This window comes from Neopsephotus bourkii, unplaced genomic scaffold (assembly GCF_033783945.1).
Source record: "Neopsephotus bourkii isolate Nb327-2 ecotype Australia unplaced genomic scaffold, CSIRO-AGI_Nbou_v1 NB_1792, whole genome shotgun sequence".
Lineage (NCBI taxonomy): Eukaryota > Metazoa > Chordata > Aves > Psittaciformes > Psittacidae > Neopsephotus > Neopsephotus bourkii.
In genome coordinates, this window is record NW_026902266.1 from 10,550,102 (window position 1) to 10,572,013 (window position 21,912).

General features: G+C 39.9%; 1 protein-coding gene across 2 annotated transcripts; it reads right to left on the reverse strand.

Annotated features, from left to right (window-relative positions):
* Window positions 1-1,149: 1,149 nt before the first annotated feature.
* RIC3 (RIC3 acetylcholine receptor chaperone) lies at window positions 1,150-21,502 on the reverse strand. Of its 2 annotated transcripts, none has more exons than XM_061342421.1 (6): window positions 21,278-21,502; window positions 13,377-13,600; window positions 12,751-12,829; window positions 10,514-10,607; window positions 4,505-4,650; window positions 1,150-3,434 (listed from the first exon to the last, which is right to left on the reverse strand). In XM_061342421.1, exons 1-6 carry the CDS (start codon window positions 21,423-21,425, stop codon window positions 2,941-2,943), a joined length of 1,185 nt encoding a protein of 394 aa, XP_061198405.1. In that variant the 5' UTR covers window positions 21,426-21,502; the 3' UTR covers window positions 1,150-2,940. The 2 variants fall into 2 exon arrangements, with proteins under 2 accessions (XP_061198405.1, XP_061198404.1); XM_061342420.1 differs by having other exon boundaries at window positions 4,505-4,653; window positions 21,278-21,500.
* Between the last annotated feature and the right edge of the window lie 410 nt (window positions 21,503-21,912).

Sequence of the window (21,912 nt, forward strand, 5' to 3'; positions counted from 1 at the left end):
TCATGTGTAGATTTCTCCATTATGCCATTTTCACCAATTTATTTTTATTTCAGGCCTAATACAAAGCCTGCTGGTGTAACTAAATGTTTCTTTCTAACTTCTGTTGTGTCTCTGTAATGCCCCATTTGCGTGTCTCTGCAATGCAGAGTCCTGATGTTATCTTGTCTGTCTTTGTTTAAAAGGGGGCTTACCTGGATCGCAGAAATCGGGCATTACTGGCATGAATACTTAAGAAAATTTCATGTGTAAGGAAGGCCAATTTTTGCTTACATACAAGCCATGAAGCCTTGTTGACATTCAAAGGGGTATCTAAAATATCTACTGGTGAAGAAGTTGACATCTTCTGTTAAATGTGTCTCAAAGTCTGTGAAGTCATTACTGCAACTAAACAGGGTCTTTAGAAAACAATCATATATAGTCTTAAAACATTTCCTTTGGTGATATATGAAGATTACTCAGTCTTCTCTCCCACTGTTGTGACTGACAACATAAACGATGGTAATTTCTCTTGGTGCTAATTATTGCAAAATATCTCTAAAGAGTCTGTTACTTGAAACCCCTTTTAAAATAATTTTGAACAGGTGAAATCTTTCTTTGGAAAAGATTTTAAAAAATTCTCTTAAATGCTGTCCCTGTAAGTGTCTGTACCTGTTACAGACAGACATCTGCTTCTCCTTTTTCCTTTGAGCTGACTTCTCAGTGGGCTTGATCCATAGAGGGTGTCAGTCTGTACCCTGTCGTTACAAGACTGGGGCTTTTGTTTCTCCTGTTTGAACGATTTCTTTTACTCAAGAGTAGGAGGAGAAGGGTAAAACTATCTGTGGAGGATGTTTTGTAATCAGATACACCTTTAGAAGTGTCTCAGAAAGCAAATATTTCAGAGGTGGTTAATTTCTGAGAGTTCCTAGTACACACTGGCTTTGTATTTCTGAACACTGTTTTCATCCCACTTATGACAGTCTGAAAGATCCAGTGTTTGGGAGCAGCTGAAGAAATACCCATTTTAGAATGTGCTGGGACTGTATATGCCTGCAAAAAAAAATATGTCTTTGTTTCTGACTTGTTTACTTAAACTTCGAGAAGTAGAAAATGTCAGTAAGTGCTACATGAATGTGTCCATCCCCATAAAATTAGAAAACAGTTTAGATAGGGTTTTTTAATGAGTTTTTTTATTTCCACAGTTAACAAGTTAGCATCATCTAATTAATCACTTTGCCTTTCTTAAATAAACCAATGATACACAGTAGAATTTGAGTATGTTATGGTCTAGATTTCCTTTACATTATATAGGGTTTAAAGAGTGGAAAATATCAAAACTGTCAAAAGATGTCTTAGCCATGAGAACTAATATTTAACCAGTCATTTTTTTCATAATGTAATACGTTCACTTATTTGCACACAAGACTGTCTTGACCTGTTTTGAGTTGTTGGAAATCTCATTTTTGTTCAGACCTATATAGAGTTTTAGATAAACCTGCAAGAATGTGCTTTTACAAAGTAAATTTTTTAAAGAAACTCTTTGGTATTCCGTAGTAAATGTATTTATTTACCAATATGTGCAATGACTGATTTTTGTATTTTCACATTATTTACCTTGTGTATGTCATAGAGGTTCTGGTGTTTATCAATACAGAACACTGCAGAAATATTAAACTTGATTTGTTTGAAGCAACTATGTCTTTCCCTACTAAAGGTCAGAAACACCGTGGTAAATTACCTACATAAAGTATGGAGGTTATTTAACATGAGGAGTTTCCAGTGCTGTTTATACTGTATTTTTACTTTTAAAGCTAATACGAATTTAAACCAAAGGTCAGTGATCCCACTGATGGGAAAGGGAGGCATTGCAGCCTGTGCAAGGTCTCCCAGCACTCCATAGAAGAGTTGCTGATGGCCAAGTGATGTGTGGGCCCTTCTTCCCCATCTTCTGGCCCAGCCCCTGGAGCATGGGGAGGTGCCATTTCCTCTGCACAGAGCCTGGAGGGAGACAGGGGAGAGGCCCTTTTGGCAACATCCTTTGGGCTGTTGTGCCAGTGCCACGTGAGGAGTCTGTCGGAGGACACTGTGGGAGGTCCCTGGGGCCTGGAAGTGGTGGGGTTTCTTTTCAGTCCAAGGTTCACCCTTACACTCTTCTCTGCTTTCAAGTTCAGACCTCGCTGCCTTGTGTTCTTTTAAACAGCAGGGGTATTGTTAGTGTTCTTCTCTAACAGTATGGCCTGATTCCTGCACTCATCTGGGAGTTTCACCAACAAAATGTTTTACCACAGGTGTAAGCAAAGACAAAGAGCAACTCACAATGCTTCAGTCTTTCTCATGGAACACACAGATGAAGCTACTGGTCCTGCAGCATGGACTAAGCTGGGAAGTGGGCTGTGGCTTGGGGTAGCATGTTAATCTTGTGGACTGTAGTGACAGCGGTTTCTTGGGCATACAGCAGCAATGACACACTTGAGAAAGAGTTACGTGTATGACTGTGGTCTGTTCTGCTGACCAGTTAGGTTTCAGGTAAGAAAAAGAAGGCATACTTTCTCCTCCAGCTTCATGGTAATCTCATAAATATTTATCGATTTGATTAATTTTCATAACTGGTAGCACACAAATAGACGCTTTTGAGAAAGTCAGAAGAGACATTTGGTGAACTCTGGGATGTCAAAGGGCAAAACCAAGGACTGTTTCTTCAGAATTAGGAAGAATCACAAACATCTGAACCAAATAATATGCTCTGAGATACTAATCTCCAAAAAGCAAGGACAAATTGCTGTTGGCAAAGCAGTAATAAGCCATGACAAGACTGCGTGAAAGAGCGCATTGGCTTCCACTTCAGGTAGATGATGTTATTGATTGTTATCATGGGAATGAAATGGTACAAGGAGATGAACACGAAGTTTTCACATGAGTAACAGTTTGTGACCCTCTAGGTAACATCGGCCATTGTCCCTATTACTCAAGTCCTTTTGTGTTGCGCTTTCTCAGTGTGCCTGTTTCATCTGAATCACTGGCTTTTTGCTTTTTCAGTGCTGCATTTTCATTTTCTGATTCCATAGGCAGATCCTCTTGGGTTGATTCTTCTGCTTCGCTGCAGCTCTCAGAGTGGAATACAGCGTTCTCTGCTATGACAGCAGGATCATCATCCTCATAACAACAGCAACACTCCTCAGTGCTTTGGCTGTGATGAAGTTCCCTCTGCTCTTCTTCACTGATGCCAGTTACCTCATCCTTTTGCTGCATTAAATCATGACTGCCCCTTCCTATGATGAGATCAGATAGCAGGGTTTCATTGCACAGAAGCTCCTCATCTTCCATGCCCTCCATTCTTTCTGCCAGCTCTTCTGCTGAGGGTTGGCTCAGGTCAGGGTAGTCTACTAGGATTGTGTCCTGTTTCCTCTTGAAGCAATCAGAATTATCATAGACAGGATAGGTCTCTTCTGGATAACCTGAGGATTAATAAAGTGATATGCAACTTGAAGTGTTACCAGCATTTAAAAGTAGAACTGACTTCGGTGACAAATGCATAAGTTTATTAGAACAGTTGATTTTAACACTGTCAGTATAAGTCTCATCTATTTAATGGCATGTATATATCACAGTATTAAATCCATGGCAAGAATGTGCAAAACATGAGTTCTTGGGTAATGATGAGACAGCTCCACTTATTTTTAGGGAGCCAGGATATCAACCCTAACTTTCAGGAGTATCTGAGTTTTGCTGAAAGCAATAGGAGCTATCAGGTAAAAACTGGGTAATTTAGATCTTTAAGTAGATTAATTTTTTTGTTTGTTTCTGTCTACAGATGGACTGATTCATGTTTTGAAGACTTTTGCTATAAACAGCATTATTTATAAAGTTGAAAAAACAGATATGTGAATTATTTTGTGCATTTTATTTTAGAAAATGCATCATGAACTTGACTTAAGAAAACAGAGCTCCAGTCCACTGTTTATGCTTTATGTTATGGATCATTTTGAAAGCTGCTTAAAGAGCAAGGATTTAAGTCTGCATTTAAAATTATGATACTGAGCAGCTCAACTAGGGTATCTTGAAAACACATTTATGTAACAAGTAAACTCCAAGGAAGGGAAAGGAAAATACAGAGTTATTGAAAGACAGACATCCTGGAGATCACTTTTACAACATTGGAACGAACAATTACTCATGAAAAGTAAAAACTGTTAAGTTATCCAAAATGTACTGATTCTGATTTCCAAGGGGTTTATGATTTTGCATAAAATCTAGCCCAGCAAAGAAGAGAAATATACAAACCTACAGCAGCCAAGACCCAGAAGCAGATGCAGTGTGTGTGAATATTCATATGCCACTTTGGCAGCAGATAGCATAGTGACTAAAGGAAATGCTGGATACCTCAAAATCCTTTTTTTTTTGATTACAGTTGGGAAAACTAATCACCTTTTGCAAAGTTTAGAACACTGACTTCTGAAAGGAAGGATATAAGTAGTCCTAATTCAGACTTTCTCATCAGGGTAATGGTAAGAAAGGCCTTGCTTACCTTCCCAATCCTCCATGTAAGGAGCTTCTTCAGCTTCCTTCTCAGGAGAGTTGCCACCTATGAACTTTCCCTCTTTCATAACTCTAGTAATTTCTCGAAGCTGCTGAAGTAACCTTTTTTCCTGGTCCGTTGTAACATTTTGAGTTCTTCTAGAAAATATTAGACACCAGAATTCAGTCCACTACTATTACAAACTGTTAACTGGGTTTGAACCCAACTGGTTGGTCTGTCCCAGCAGTACAGCGTGAAGAAACCTGGCTGCAGAATGATCACTGCTCAGCATCTGCATGTGGTCTGCACTTCAGCTTGGTATAAAGTTTATCCATTTACCCAGAAAACCTGGAAACTTAAACAGGCAAAGGAAGGTAGGTACAGCCAACGTGAGAACAAGATGAAAGTGATACACAGGAAAGAGTTATGGTACAAAAGATACTACAGAAATTTCTGACCTTTAAAAGAGGTGAAAATCAGTGCAGCATGCCTTGTTTAAAGCATTATAAGAAAATGTAATTCAAAACCTATGCTACATTTAAAACAGGTTGTAGGGCTGATCAAAATGTCTCACACAGACATTAGTCTCGAGAGTCTATTGATACCTGATTATGGCCACTACATGTATCAGATTTGCTAGGCTTCATTAAAATATGTCAGTTGGACAGATCGCAGTGTTGTTACAGAGAGTCCACAATGCTGCCTGGTGGGGAGATGGGGCGAGAAGAAGGAAGATTTAAAAATGAAAAGAAGGTGTTACATTTAACTTTAACTTGCCCTTTAGAATCAGATGGAGAGTGGGAGAGGACTGAGATTTTTATCAGTTTGAAAGCAAACTAATTTTGACTGGTTCTACACTGTTAATTCTATTAATTACTGCTGTTCAGGTAATACTGTTGTAACAAGAATGCTCCAACAGATAAGATCATGTAGTCATTACATGTTATTTTCTTGGGAAAAAGAAATAGTCTTCTAAAAATATTATGGACAAAAAGGTAGTTGGAGGGCAGTGATCTGAGCTCTACTGAGTAACTCAGTAGGTCAGAATAAGAAAGATACTGGCTGTACTTAACGGGTGAAAATGGTTCTTGTTTCATCTTGAGTTTCAATTTGTACTTGAGCAGGTGTTTCTGACCTCTCTGTAAGTACCACTTCAAGCCTCTCAGGGGACTGAGGCACTACTCTAGTGCTCTTTTGAATCCTGGTATGTTTTAGGCAGGATCCATTGCCCGTAGTTACTCAAAAAGGGTGGCCCTTGGGATGCATGTAATGCTGTACTATAGAGGTAAGCGAGGTCAGAGCAGTGATCTCTGGTGAGCTGAAGACTATCAGACAGATAATCTCCAAGACCAGACAGCTGCTCAGGGAATCTTAGGGGTGAGATGGGAAGAGGGGAGCTGGAAACAGGTTAATGATTTTGAATTTAGGTGATTAGTATTTGCCTAAACCTTGTTTCAGGTGCCTGAAATCTCATAAACTTGAAAACTTGTGGCATCCATCTTTAGTTTTCCCTCTTAGTAACTGTCATGACTAGAGCAGCGCTTTTAAGAGGTACTTTGTGCTATTCTACATATCCAGAAATGGTGGTGACACAACAGTTACTTCACTAAAGGCAGCAGAGTCGTACAGGTTTAAAGCCAAAAAGATTAGCATTGTACTGCTGATCTGTGCAATGCTGATCACAGTGCTGACAATGGGCTAGATTTCGTGCACAGCTGCACTCACAGTTGTCTGTAACTGAACTTGATTTAAGAGCAGGCCCACTGGTTCCATTAGCAGCTATCCAGATTAAACTGTTTGAGATCACAAAGCTAAACATCACTTCCCTGTGCTTCTCCTGACAGGCCCCACAGTTTGAAAGGCTGATATGCCCCCAGCGTTATATGGAGGTTGCGCTGAGTCTCCTCAACTTGTGGTGGCAGTTTGTTCCACAGAGCAAGTGAAGGTGTGACACTGCATCTTCTGAAAAGCCTGGGCTAGGCAGATACAGAATTTGAGATGTGAATTAACAGACACACAAAGAAATGGCTTCATCAGCTAGCTGCCTTTGACAGAAGCTTTAACAGAACTGCCAAACAATCCTCCCCTTACAGACAAAAGTGTATGTAATTTGAATATATATCACCCGCATGAAGACAGGTCTATCTGTTTAACACAATGGGGAGAACTGCTACCTCAGATATAGGATCAATCAAAGCAGCTGCATCACCGTGGTATTTTGTATGGGAAGATTTCTAACACGCTGGATACTCCCATTAGAAAGCACTACTGTCTTATTGCAACACAAGGGCTCCGTATTTCAGAGTATTCCTCCTCCAGATACCTTGCTTAAATGACAAATCTCCCTTTAGAGGGGGAGAAACCAAAGCCCATGCACCATTTCTACTTCATTTAAGGCCTCTAGGAAGACTTAGTGTAGGATGCTGGCAATGTATAAGACATCTGGCTGCCTGCATATGAGGGATTTACCAGGGTATAATGCACTTCAGAACACAAAGGACAACAGATGCAAAAAGTTTACAGTATAAGAAAAGGTAATTATTTTTGCTTTGTGTGCTTGTGGCTCCCACACAGCTATTACTTTTCATAGTGGCAATGCACTAACAGGTAAATGTTTCTTACTCTTACACTGAGATCAGAACATCTCCTAAAGAGCTATCATGACTTTAGCGAAAATCCACAATCTAACACAGTACCTCAGATGTGGCAACCAGTGTGTTTTTTGATTCATGACCTGAAAATAATCACTATTAACAATAGCCCAAAACTGGCACTCCACAGATATCAGACTCTCTCTTTCTTCCATATTACATTTGTTTAGTTTATAGTAAAAAGATATTTTTTTCCAACTGACAGCCTAGTAAAGAGGGTTTTAAAAGCAGGTAATGGAGCTGATTATTTCTACCTCTTACCTAATCACCAGAAACTGAGAATTTTTTACAAGAGAGCATTGTACAATACTCCCGTTGAGAAAAATATTTACCAGTATTTTTCAATTTAAAGTAGTAGGAAAATACCAAACTTTACAAACAGTGGTGAAAAGAATATGGGTAAGACATCCATGAGAATGGGTAGGGAAAAATATCGTACCCATTATATCACTGGTCCAACACTGAAACACTGCTAAAAGCCTGGGAAAAAAGCAGTATGCATGCTTTCAATGTGGAGAGACCTATTATAGCCACCAACCAAGTCTTTATTTATGAATCACCAAATTTCCAGCAAAGCTTTTCATCTCTGCTGAGAGATACTGGACTATAAAGGTCTACATTTAGAGACTGGAGATACTGAGGTCCCCTTAGTGATAGGATGTGATGATAAATTATAAAAGTGTGTAATTTAAATTTACAACCTGTTAAAAAAGTGCTGGGAAAAGTGCTAGATTTTCTCAGAGCTGTGAATCACTATATCCTTAGGTACTATGTACTACCCATTTAAATGTGTGCACTAGGTAACAACTGTCTTTGTCTGTCTCAGTTTAGATTTGGTTATGCTGCTGAGGACCTGGCCAGGTAGTTCTTTCTTCCTCTTGCTTTCCTTAACTTGCTTCTAGTCCTTGCTACTACATGCTAGGCCTTTTTAAAAGCATCTGTGCTTTTACTTTCTGAAAGTAAGTTTTGCATTTCTGCAAACTCTCCTTATGGCTGTACCAATTCCAGTTAGTATGCTGGTTTGGAAAGAGGTCTTCTTGGCTGGTTTGAAGGTTGGTCTTCCAGCCTCATAAAAAAAACCCCAACCAGCCTACCTTCTACAACATAGAGCTGGATGATAGGAGCTATCCCATCTGAGAAAACCTGCTAAGAGCATTGAGAGGTCTTCCAGCCTCATTTGCTCAAATGCTTTCGACAAAAAAAGAAATGGGGAGGACACACCACAACAAGAAATCAGCACGTACACTTGCTACAGAAGAAGGAGTAAAATCACACCGCACAGTATACACTACTCCTTTGGAAAAAGCTTTCTTTCTGAGGTACAGCGTTATCTGAGAATAAACTGTCCTTCCAAATGTATCCAATTTCAAAAGAAACAGTTTTTTTAAGAAAATACACAAAATTAGAATTGTTTTTGATTCTAAAAATCTTCACCAGGAAAAAGCCAGGATGAACCCTTGGAGCAGTTTGGCCACAAGAATAATACTCTGAAGTACAGTGAAAGGACACAGAGGCACGAGCTCAGACCTCAGTGCTGTTGCAAACACTGTGTTATGGTGATACACCGTTTTTGTGACAATGCAAAATACAACCTTTGGTTTGGGTACTAACACCTCACTTTGCAGGCTGGGAGTCACTTTGCCATATCTAGTATAACAGGTCATGGTCTCACCTGGGTTCTTATAGCATTAAATTTGATACCATTTATTTCTTCCTCTGCCTTTTCTGTTGTACATCAAAAAAAAACCCCAAACTTATGTTCAACTGTGTATTAATAAATGGAGCTCAAGTATTTTTGCTCTCCTCCTCTTTCATCTATCAACATCCAGATTGGATAATCCTAGCACTACACCCTGTGCTGTAATTACACTTTCTAACCATACATTTTAAGACTTTCATCCAGTATTACTGAACTTAATGAGTATCACAGGATAGATTAAGAAAGCTTCAATGTCTGGGTCTTTTCTTCGAAGTCTGGTGTCTTATTTTAAAAGCAGCTATTTGCTCCATCTAGAGGTGCTTTTCCCCTTCTCTTTAAAGAAGCTACATAAAAAAAAAAATTCATTAGGTTCAGATTCTGATTTCCCCTGAGGCCTTTAGATCCATCTATATAAATAGTTTGGTTGAACAAAGAAGGGAAGTTCCACTAAATAGAGGCTCTGAGCCAATAAGACAGAGTGGAACAAACACTGGATCAGACCCTAAACCCATTTTCTCAGTTAAAAATATGTTATCTGAGAGTCAGCACAGTATCTGGGCAGCTCATAAGCCTATTTCTGGCAGCTTAAAGGTAAGCATAGAGCATTGTGTTAGCTCTCAAAAACAGAGATAGACAAAATAGTATCCTGTTTCACTAACAAAACCAGGGCAGTTTAGGGGTTCTCCCGCTGGAACCTGGAATAACACAGGCAAGCCTGGCACCTCATCTTGCTGAGATGAGTGCAGCCACAATACAGAGCGTGGTGCAAAGTGGGCAGAACTACACACTCAAAGAGAATGCAGTTCGAAGCATAAATAAACATCATGGGCAAGTTCAGCACCGATTTGTTCCTACAGAATGGGTTAAACCAGGCATTGACAGATCCAAAGTTAACATGCATTACAAACTGATCAGCTATTTACTTTGCTTGCAAACATCACTTCAATATTCGTGGTATTTAAATTTTCAACACTGCAGTTATGCATTGTCCTACTGATGTGTTGTTACACTCCTCATGAAAAATGGACTTGTTTCCAGTTTCCTTGTAACATAGAATAGTGATCTCAGATTTATAGCAAACAATAAACATAATAAATTTTTTAAATCCTGATTTTACAACTCTTATATTTTCTGTTATGTTTAGAAACAAATGCATGGATTTACTAGTTACAGGGTGGAACTAAGTTATAGAATCAGATTATTACACAATTCTGTCCTTTAAGAAATATTTTATGGCTATTCTAACAGGCATTTACATAGATTATAACAGCATTTCTATTTAGGAAAATAATTCATATAACAGGAAAATAACATAAAACGAATGGGTCCCTTAGGAACTATTCAGAATATTACTTTAGTCACATAAGGCACGTTGTTATATATTCTTTAAATGTTTTTTGTTCACATGTACCTGTCATTATGCACCGTACAAATGGGAAGTTAGGGATAGTTGCTTTTCTGCTTAAGGAGAATGGAGTTGGAAGAAATTATTTATTTTAAATCTAGATGCTAAAAAGATAAAAACTGCAGAACAAAAAGTGTGATGTGTAAAATCAAATTCCTACCATTTGAAGTAATAATAAAATGTTATTTTAATATGGCAAAAGTAAGAAAGTTTAATTTCTAATCAGAGCAGAATCTTCTGTAAAATGGTAATTTGAAACATACCTGTCACAGTTAGGTCCTACTCTGTTGATTAATTTTTCCATAGCTTCTTCTGTCTCCCTCAGTTTTTCCTGAAGTTGAGTGAGCTCATAGTCAGCTGTAAACCAAACAAAATCCCAAGATCTGTCAGTAGAAGCTTTGAAAATGTATCCCTGTCCCATTATCACAGGTAGCACATGCTGTACCAAACCATACTGGTTGTGAGTGGACTAAAACATGCAGCTAAAAGAGTTCTACGTACTTCTCTTGGGATAGGAAGGTGAAGTCTATTTCTAATGGCAACAGGACATACAGAAAACACCTTTCAAAAGGCTCCTGAGCAACCTCACAATAGAATGAGTGGGCCACTGTAAATATCCTGGACATTAAAGTTAGGGAACGGAAAATAGGCTGCGTTTGTGGTTTTTTTCTCCTAAGGAAACCATACTGTTTTACTGTCTATTGCTGAATTAATAGTTCTCATGGAATTTCCCTGTTAAGTCCATGGGAACAGAGACAAAAGGTCACTTGAGCATTTTTAAGAAGTCTCAAGGTTTGAGAAACCACATCTTTATCAAAGAGAATTAAGTTCATGGGCATGATGGCATCCAGCTAACCCTGCATAGGTGTGCTGCAGCAGGCAGCAAGTGCTAATGGTGTACCAGGCTTACCAGGAAGAACAGCTACCTGACTGGGGAGCAAAGCACGGTATGGCCATAGTTGCACCTCTTTACAAAAAATGTGTCTACACTGCAATAGTAGACACACATGCAGACATGCAGGAACACCCATACTGGCTTTAATGTAGCCAAAAATGTTAACAGTAAAGATGCAACAGCAAGGATATCTATAAGAAAGCTGAAGCTTCTTGTTTGGCTGTTGTAACTCATGCTCAAAATCCTGTAGCTGAGACTTCATTGTTCCCCACTGCAGAACAAAATGAAGCCAACCTAGCTTAGTTAAACATTCAGCTGCTACAGGTACATCCATCTAAGTAGCACAAAGGCACAACAGAACTTCAACATAGTAGGAATAAAGCCATCCACAAACATCTTGCTTTTAGAAAGATCTCTATTTTGCACAGAACATCATTACTTAATGTATCACTGATGTCATTGTTTTGCATGTCTGAGCCTTTAAAAACAGGGGAAGGGAAACTGGCATAGAAAAAGGAAGTTACTCCCTCCAAGTCCCTATGTAAATGGTCACTTGTCTTCAGGTTCCTAGTCCACTGACTTGTCCCCTGCTCTGCTACAGCTTACCAAGAATGCTTTAGGAATACAAATGAAGACCTCTAGAAGAAGGCTGAATAATTTTTGTCACTAGTTCTTTGGGTTATAATGATGGCAAATGTTTTAACTTACTGCAAAGTTAGTTTCTCTCACCAAGCATTAGAGGAAAAAATACAATTACTGTTGCTAATAAATTGCACGAAATTTCCAGGCACAACACAGAACAAGTGCACTGAAAACACAATCTGTAGTGCTGAGTACATTAGGTATTCCTAAATATACACATTAATGTCAAGGTAATTACAGCATGTTAAAGAAAATTACCTAGCGGTAGCACTTTCTATAAAGCCCTAAGTACTTTTCTTCCCTATTGCAATTTAGTCAGCTAATTTAAATACTATTATGGTAACTACTCATCCAATCTTCAATAGTAAACTTATTAATGTATCTAATAAATATCTACAAGTAGTTGAATCTATCCCACTGATTATAGTTTAGGTAAAATCAAAATAATATTTCAGAATACTATTTGCTTGCTTTATCGCACTCACAAAAACTTCTAGCATTGCAAAAGGGGAAGAGAAAAAGTAGGGAAGTACCTGGGGGTGGATAAGAATTCACAAATTCAAATAAAGGAAGCTAGCTTTTAATAATATCTCTATATGCTATTACTAGAATACCACACATTACAGAATAATTATAGATGGACATCCTATTATCCCTTTTTAATCATTAGCTACATAGCTTTTCAGCAAATCTGTACAGTTAATTCAGTGAATCTCATGAGATGCCATTGCTTCCAGAGGGGCTTGGGATCAGTCTACTCTCACAGAGTCTCATTAGCTGAATGAGATTAGAAAGTGACAGTGCAGTAATTCACTTTAACTCTTGCTCATTCCAACACAGAAGCTTCTGGCTAGTTCTTCATGGGGTAAACAACAGCTTTACAGTGTGCCCAGAACTTGAAGAACACAGTTGGACTGTACCTCTACAGAGTCAACACAGATGTAACTCAGAAATCATACATACTGATTTTCCTCTTCATGTTTCCAGGTGCAGCAGTAGGGCATTTCCTCTCTCCAGCAGTAGTTTTCCCCTTGGAAGCCAGCTAATGAGTGAAAAAAGATGACTACAATAGTAAAATATAAGCCCCAAATGCAACAGAAAAAGGACAGAAGATTAAAATATGCAAGAAAGTAACTACAGAAAAGTATGCACAGCAGCAAAACCAGCAATCATGAAAGATGCCTGGTAGATTGTATAGAACACAATACATGACATACACAGTATATATAATATGTAGTCACACATTAAAAGAACAGAATACTATGTGTATATTGAAAATTAATCTAACGATGTTCTAGACATACACAATTTCCAGGGGAAAAAGAAAATCCTTAAAAAAATTGTATGAGGTCAGAGGCCAATACAGGATTGCACCCACCCATCCCTACATTCTCTGTTACAGTCTTTACAAGAGCAAACCCGAGAGGATACACCAATCTTTCAAACACTAATCAAAGGTCCAGCATGAACACTTGTGGGGTTTATTCTAGAGCTATGCTGAAATGGAACCAGGTACAGAAATGAGACTTCGCTGTTTTGAGGGGTTTTAGTTGTTATTTCCCTGACTTTTCCATTTATGTTGGTCTTACCTTAAATAAAATGTACAGGATATATAAGAAGATGCCAAACCCATATATAGGGATAATCTGCCCCACAAGGCCTCTTCCGGTTCCACCAGTGCTTCCACCACCGCTTCCACCTGCCTTGGCTTTGGCAACTGCTTCAGCAAGGTGAGACCTTGGAAAATGAGGAGCAGCTCGGCTGTCGGGAGCAGCCTGGTAATGCATCCTTGGTGGAAATCGACCGAGCTTCCCTGCAAAAAACCACACCACCATTATTCTGTTACTCTTCACCCTTCTACAGGCAGCCTACAACTGCAGCAGGTGAGGCTGATCTATTTTCTCTATTTTTAAATGTACCAGCACTGATGAATAAAGTAACTTGTTGGACTGTAAGTACTAAGTCTGTAAACTCAACCCTCAGTGACTATGTAGCACTAGGAGTTAGGTACGTGCAATTACTCTCTTGATTTCAAGAAGAGAAAGAGCTGGCAGGGCAATTAACAAAATATAGATTTTAATAGGTACATAATTGTCCAAAGAACCCTATGAATCAGCACCTCTAACAGGATGAAAACCTGAAGTCATACTTCTGTCTCTCTACTAAAGAAATAAACCAAACTAGCAATGTATCAGTTTTCTGCTGTGAGCTTGATCTGTCAATATTACACAAAGGCATGTTAATATATAAACCCATACATTTACTACTACATGTACTACCCATCTACATCTTGATACATGACTCCAGTGTTTGGCTGGTATAGATTTTCAGCTATAGGCATAAGAAATAGTATTTCACCTGATTTTGACAAATGAACAATGAAAGATAAAGAAAAGTGGTAGTACCTCAAATGGTTCTGCTTAAAAAGGTGTTAGCTAAAGCAATGTAAGAGGAGATTGAATATAGCTTGGGACATATTATCTTCATCATTTTAGAGGAAAAAAAGTTAGTTTCTAGCCTTGAGTGCAGCAAAGACAAGAAATGGGAGTGAGCTTACATGAATGCATGGATGCTACAATAAGACTGCAGAGAGCCCGAAACAGTGCTGTGGATGATTTCATTCAACTGAAATGCACTAGAATCTCAATAAACGTCGAGCTCACACATTATTCTAATTTCTTGCTGTTATGAATTCAACACTTTTGCCATGAAATTCAGTATTTTACTCCTCCAGGTACTTAACATCCTTCTTTCTATCTCCATATCCAGCTTGGACTTTCACCTGCATTCCCTCCCACTGATTGGGACTGAACCGGATTATTCAGCTCCTCTGCCACTGAGTCTGGTGGTGGGAGGCATTGGATGCAAGCACCAGAGATGGGGAGTGCCATGCTGAGCTGCAGCTCACCCCTTGATGCCAGCTGCAGAACTCTCCAACCCTGGCACATGCAGCAGGAAAGCCAGGCAGCCTGCTCACTGGCACTGGGGCAGCCTGCATACATTTGCATAAAGAAAATGAAAAGCAGGTTTGAAATAGCACTGAAAATAACTAACTTTGCTTCTCTGAGTACCCAGCTGCAACTATTCTTATGAGAAGCAATACAAGAGAAAATTAAATTAACATTTGCTCTTGCTAGGAAACACCATCATAGGAAGCTAAATTCCTGAGCATAGAAAATTACAGTAAATATATATTAGGAAGTGATAGCAATAATTCATGAAGTGCTACTATTAAAAACACATTTCGTTATAAGTGACAGCATACATTCTTTGAGTGCTGTAGGCTTTAGTGGAACTATCCAGGTATACCACCGCTGACCAAAATCACTCTCAGATTAGCTCAGGGTTAACTCTGAGGAAGCTTTATCATGCACTTTAATATTAGTGAATTATTCAAGGTCTGTGATGGAAAGCATAGCATCTTATTTACAAAACAGTCCCATTGCTCCAGCAGGAATGCCTTGTAGCAGTAGGTCACTGTGAAAATAAGTGTGATGTCGTGCAGAGAGCAGTATGACTGAGGCAGGGATGGAACAGCAGGGTAGATAAACCTTTGTAAAACATCTTACACTCATGCAAATATTCCTTATTTAAAAAAAAAAAAGAGATAAAGAAAACAGAAAATAATTGACAAAGGTGAAACTGTATTTAAAGGAAATAGTTTTCTAATTTAGACACAAGGCGTTGTTTGTGCTTTAAAACCTTCAATACAATTAAAGATAATCAGGCCAAAGGGACACATGTTAGTGATTTCAATATCAAAGTAATTTAAAAGGGGAATTTCATGGCTCCTAGTTCTAAATCTATTGATTTAAAAACTTTTATAATGATTTCCTTATTAAAATATATACATATTATTTTTCATAGCTTTTTATTGTGAAGAACCCATGCAAATCATAGAGGAAATTGGCAGCACGTGACTCAAAAGCAGCATATGCACAAAACTGTCAAGTATACAGTATATAGATGGAAATGAGTAACGATTTGGATGCCACTATCAAATGAACAAGATACCCTGTGCTATTAAAAACCCCAACACTCTAACCCCATAACCAAGTAGGTGATGTGTCCAGATGACACATTTCCAGGAATGAAACAAACCACTTTCAAATGGAGACAACAACATATTCTCCATCAATAAAATCAAGTGATGCTTCTAAAGGAGCATGGAAGGGCACAAATTGGGCCCTTGTTTTGAATAAACCCTACCTGGCTTTGCAATCTTTTTACCTAAGGTTTACACAACATATTTAATAATTTGTCTGTTTAATGCTTCAAACCAACTTTGCAAAGCAGCTACAAGGCAAGCAGAGCATGCTTTATCTAATCCTGGCCCTTCAATGGCTGTTAAGTCCAAAAATGAAATTATTCCCCAACTAACATTTGTGTTGTCTAAGAGACTGTAGGTTTCTGAATGTAGATAAAGTCCTTAATAGCAGTACCATGTTAGATTTACTGTGGGGTTTTTGATCTCTTAACAATAAGAGCACTCAACTGAAAAAAGCAACTCTTAAATAGCACACAACAGCCAACAAGGTGATAATACACAGATCATCCAAGTATCTGGTTTCCAAGAAAGCTGTTCTGTGGTTTTGTTTGAATGGGATTTAGGAATTGTTACTGAGCCCAACTTGACTATTTAAAAACTTATTTAGACTTCAGTTATTGTACAATTCAGCCACTCTTAGTGTAGGTAATACATCTTTCTGTGACATCTGACCAGCTGTAAAATGCTGGGACACATACATATACACATGTATAATACAAAAATAAAAGTTTGACATACAGTACATATGGGCTGTTGCTATGTTAACTTTGCACTCAATTAATCAGAAAACATAAGATACATTACTTCATTTATAAAATGCACACGTTCTTCAGACACCAAGAAGCGTAGGAGAAGGGTCAGAGACAGGAAATGGCAGTCTGAGAAGTGCATCTGATTCTTCCAAGCTGACAGCAAAGGATGCTGTTCTCACTGCTCCTCAAATCTCAACTGTGGGGGACAGCACCCACAGCTCTGGCTATTCTCTGCATTAGGCCCTCTGCTTTTTTAATTTGTTTCCATTCCAAAACCATGATTATACCACTTTGTTTTGGAAATGCTAAGATTGTGTTTTTTTCCAAGTAAGATATTTACTTTTCCTTCCTGTGCATGCAAAACCAACCAACCAAAAAACACAGCCCAAGAGAAAACGGCCAAGAACAAACCCAGCTAGATGTTTTGCAAAAGCTTTAACTAAAAAAAAACACTTGACAATGGGATACAGAACTATCCTCCTGCCTCAGCAATGCAAATTCCAGTTCTCAAACCTATCTTCAAACTGTACTTGGACTCCCACATTGAGGGATGCTTATTTACATTAGCTGACATTTACATTTCCCTGGTAAAATGTTCATCGTAGTGACTAAAAAAGAAAATCAGCATTTTTTCAGACAGTCCCAGGGATCAGCAATAAAATATGCTTCTGTGAGAACCAGAACTCAAGAGTTTTGCACATTTTTCTGCCCTGCTCTGTTTGACTTGATATTTGAAGAAGATATATGCTCTAAGCAAAGCTTTTCCTGAGTAGGCTATGCAAGACCTCCCTCTCTGGTAGATGCCAATAAAGAGGCATTCACACTGAAACCTGCATCTCAGGACACTTGAATCAATCTTTAGCCCCTCTCAGTAGTGTATTTTCATAAAACATTTATTTTTTTCACCCTCTGTCTAACAAGATGAATTAGCCAAAGGGTTCTAAAGTTGCAAGTGGCAACACAAAGGAAATCCCACGGACTCCATGATAAAGTAACTTCATCTTCTCTTGGCTGAAAGTGTCGTCCTAGGTTTTCTTGCATAACCTCCATGTTTGGTATAATAGCTTAGACTAATATATACAGAAACTGTTTTCTTGACATTTAATTTAAATCCTCTTTCAAGCCACTATATCATTTCTGCTGCTATTCTTTTGACACCCTGTAATTTCCCCAACTCCTCTGCCCACACAAAGCCCAAGTAACCAATCCTTTATATAACACTACAAGTTCATGTTCAGTTTATTGTTGAGGCCACTATTTCAGTGTTATACACTATCACGAGACTCATGTTTTAGATTTTTTACACATGTAGTCATTTATATTTTTCTCTTCTAAATCTTTCTATAAATATTTTTCACTCTGGCAGACAATCTAACATCAAGATAAAATGGACAAACAGTATGCATTCATTTAGTTTTTGTTTTTACTGACATTTTCAGAATAGCTCTAGCTGTGCTTCCAACAACACAACTTTAGAAACCTAACTGTAAACCACCACATTAGTGTTTTTAGTGGACACAGTCAAATGCTTCAACATTTTCTATTAAATATTGCAGGTGGAGGTTAAAAAGAAAAACACAAAAAATGCCCCAAAAGGAAACAAACATGTTAATTTTCCTAAGTAAGGACAGCTGCAGGCCACTGATACATGCATTGCACAAACCCAAGCTGGACAGATGCATTACCTGAACAGTCATGTATTTTTCTAGGAAAGCTGATGCCACTTGATTGTTCATAAGAATAGAGACAGACTAAACACTCGTTGTCATGGAGCTGAAAGGCTTTTCTTAAATTACCATCTCAGAGAGGAGCTTTACAAAATGCATGGCAAATATTTGTGAACAGTAAACTTAAAAGTACTTTTGAAATTGCTAGTAGCTCTTTCTTCCTCGTTTCCAAAAGATTAAAAAAAATTTCTAATGCCTGCCCATGAAGTAAACCAGAAATGCGATACATTCACAATGAGCTCTTTAAATAAGTTATCTCATGGCCTATAAGAGTGCTGGGGATGGACTCTTCATTAGGGATTGTAGTGACAGGACAAGGGCTAACGGGTTAAAACTTAAACAGAGGAAGTTTAGATTGGATATAGGGAAGAAGTTCTTTACTGTAAGGGTGGTGAGGCGCTGAAATGGATTGCCCAAGGAAGTTGTGAATGCTCCATCCCTGGCGGTGTTCAAGGCCAGGCTGGATGGAGTCTTGGGTGACATGGTTTAGTGTGAGGTGTCCCTGCTCATGGCAGGGGGATGGAACTAGATGATCTTAAGGTCCTTTCCAACCCTAACTATTCTATGATTCTGTTCTCAATACATGAAACTATGACTGTGATAAAGAACAACCTTTCTGTCAGAAAGATTATATTAACCTCTACTAATATAGAAGCCATGTTCATAATTTTCCTAGGAGACTTCTGAAAATGGCTTTACTAGAGGAAGTGACATTTCCATGCTTAAACACTGTTTGAATAAAAAGCCTTCTTGTTAACACTGAGTTCTAACAAAAGGTAGTAAACTTTAAGAATGTTTTATTGTCATTTTGCCCCCAAAACTACAATAAGCACTTTATTAATTTCAAGAATGAAACGACTACTTCAAGTCCCTGAAACTTTTGCCAGGTAACTGCCGTTACCAGTTCACTGAAGAGGACGACTAATGACAGAGATATAAACTGCTCAATCCAGATTTATTCTTCCAATAAAAAAATAACTTCAAGTGAAATAAAGTTTGGTCTACAGAGCAGGTGTAATGAAATTCTTGCTATCAAATTGAATATATGGACTATAAATTCTCACCTGAAATGGATAAGGTGAGGTGAGGTATTGCATTCTCAGCCAAAGGCTACAAGAGGTGCATGCCAAGCAGTCACTCTGCGCCAGGTACACACTAACCCACACTGAACTGTTATCTCCTGCAGGGTGATGGAGAGAATATTTAGACTACGTGTTTATGATGGAAATAGTATTTATGTTAAGCATTTAATGGTGGCTGTGATTAGTCAGCTTATGACAGCACAGCTTAAAGGAGGCCATGCTATAGCAGGTATGAACAGTGTTCATCATAAAGCTGTGACTGAAAACAAGTTGGGAGCAAGATTTTTGTTTTGGTTTGGTTTTTTAAAGCTATTTTTTCTGTCAGACCAATCCAGTCCAAAGAAAGAAACCCCACAACATTACCCACAACTGCCTAAGACTTCACTGCTACAGGAAAATGGTTTGTCAAACCCCACCATCTGGTATCACTGCGGGATCAGTCAGGAACTACACAGGTCAGAAGTTAATGGAGAGAGGTACCAGCTCCCAGAGCATCTGCTCCCATCACTGCTTCAGCCATGGGTCTCCAATGTCCTTACAGAGCCTCTGTGATGCCTTCTGGGCCTCTCCAGGCCCTCATGATAACTGCTCTTGAAGTTCTGCCAAAAGAACCATCAGCTACCATTCAGGACTTCGGTAGTAAGAGATTCTGCAATGAAACTATAGACCTGTAGATCTACAGCGATGATGAACCTATACTGACATTCTTAAAAGACCAAGAATACCAACCACCATGGGAGAGTAGCTACAGAATGCAAGACACAGATTTCAGTTCAATGTAACATTTTTTTGGCAGTAACTTCAGACTACCGTCCTTAAAAAATCCTGGACAAATGACAACAATGTTGCAGAATGGTATAGTCACATGAGTACCACGCTGCTGCAGATGAAGTGACTGAACAGGCATCCCTGCGGGACAGCATCCAGTGTGACCCAGAAGTTTTCTGTACTTCCACCAGACTCACCTTTGGTTTGCTGCCAGACATGGGGCTATGTGAAGTGCCCTGGGGAGAAAAACCTATAGCAGAAGGCAATGGGCATAAAGAGAATGGCAGATGCTTGTATGAACTCATTCCTCCAGAACTTAAAAGGAAACATGCAGTGGCAGGGGAGGCAAGTACATAGCTTGAGGGACAGCATGGACAGGACCTGACTCTAAATGAGGCATCACGTGCACACACATTATGGTGCATGAAAGCTAGGTTTAAAATACCAGAGTAGGAAACTAAACAATGAAGACAATTCAAATGAACCTTTATTTCATGTGCAACAACAAAAGCTTCTATACAGAAAATAACAAAGCAATGAAGCGTTCAAAAAAAAAGTGATACGTCACAATGGGAAAAATAAAAAGTGGTATGTGTCTTTCCAGTAGCTTTAGTACTCCACTTACACAAAAGAAAGTGAAATTTGGAAGATTTTAAACTATTTTTTTTTTTTTTGGTACGGAAAAGTAAAAGGTAAATCACAGAACAGTGAATTCAATCTCAGTCATTCCACACATCATGAAGGACAGCATGAGAGTGTCACAGGTAACACTCATGGGAAGGATGCACTACGCTAAGTTTCCATACCAGGCGGCAGCGCCCTCCAGACGCTCCGTGCAGCCGGGGCCTGCTCGCACCAGCCCGGCCGCCGGCACCAGCAACCCCGGCAGCGGGGTCCTCACGGGCCGGGCCCAGTGCAGCACCGACGCCCGCCGCTGCCGCGCCCCAAACTCGCCGCTGAGCCCCCAAGCTGCCGCCGGCACATGGACCTCTGAGCACCGGGCCGGGAGACCAGGGCTGGCAGCCCAGGGCTGGCAGCGGGGAGCGACCTGCCCTCGCCTCCGCGGAGCCGCCTCCGCCGCCGCCACCAGCGGGGCCCGCCGTGGCCTCTTACCCTCCGGCGGCGCGGGCGCTGCGAGCGGCGCAGTCCCGGGCTCCTGCCGCCCGCCGCCCCGAGACAAGAAGGTCCGCGGCAAGAGCAGAGACACGCAGAGCACCAGGCAGGAGACCACAGCCACCCTGCAGCACGTCGAGTACGCCATAGCTGGCCACTGCCGGCAAGCCGTCACCGAGTCCCGAGCTCCAATGCAGTTTACGCGCAGATGCGCGCATGCGCCCTGTGCCGGAGGCCAGGCGAGAGCCTGAGGGAGGCAAGGGGCTGTGCGTCGCTGGGGCAGACTCGTTCCCTCTGCGGGGTCGGCGGTTGCGCAGTGGGAAGTCCAGGTCCTGGTCTGGTCTTCCCATGAGCGCTGTGGAAACGGCCCTCAACCTCAAATCAGGCAAGGGAGGGAGGGGGCATTTGCGGCCCTTCTTAACCCCTTCTTTCCATACTCAGCCCCCCCTTGGCTGTAGCACTGCAAACGCTTACTGAGGGGAGATAAAAAAAATACACACTTGAACAGTTTTTTTTTGTTGCCTGTGAAGGGGTTTTGATGGTGCCTCTGCTGGTGGCAGTGGTGGCAGGACAGCCCTGGGTGCTGGAAGCGGCAGTTGCTGGTGCGCTGTGAGCTGATACCAGTACCAGCAGTG

Bases quoted from the DNA above. Each gene is read 5' to 3' on its own strand.
- RIC3 (XM_061342420.1), bottom strand. From the start codon at position 21,425: ATGGCGTACTCGACGTGCTGCAGGGTGGCTGTGGTCTCCTGCCTGGTG. The intron at 10,608-12,750 runs GTATGTATGATT...TTTGGTTTACAG, and splicing joins AAACATGAAGAGGAAAATCA to CTGACTATGAGCTCACTCAA. The intron at 3,435-4,504 runs GTAAGCAAGGCC...ATTAATCCTCAG, and splicing joins TTACATGGAGGATTGGGAAG to GTTATCCAGAAGAGACCTAT.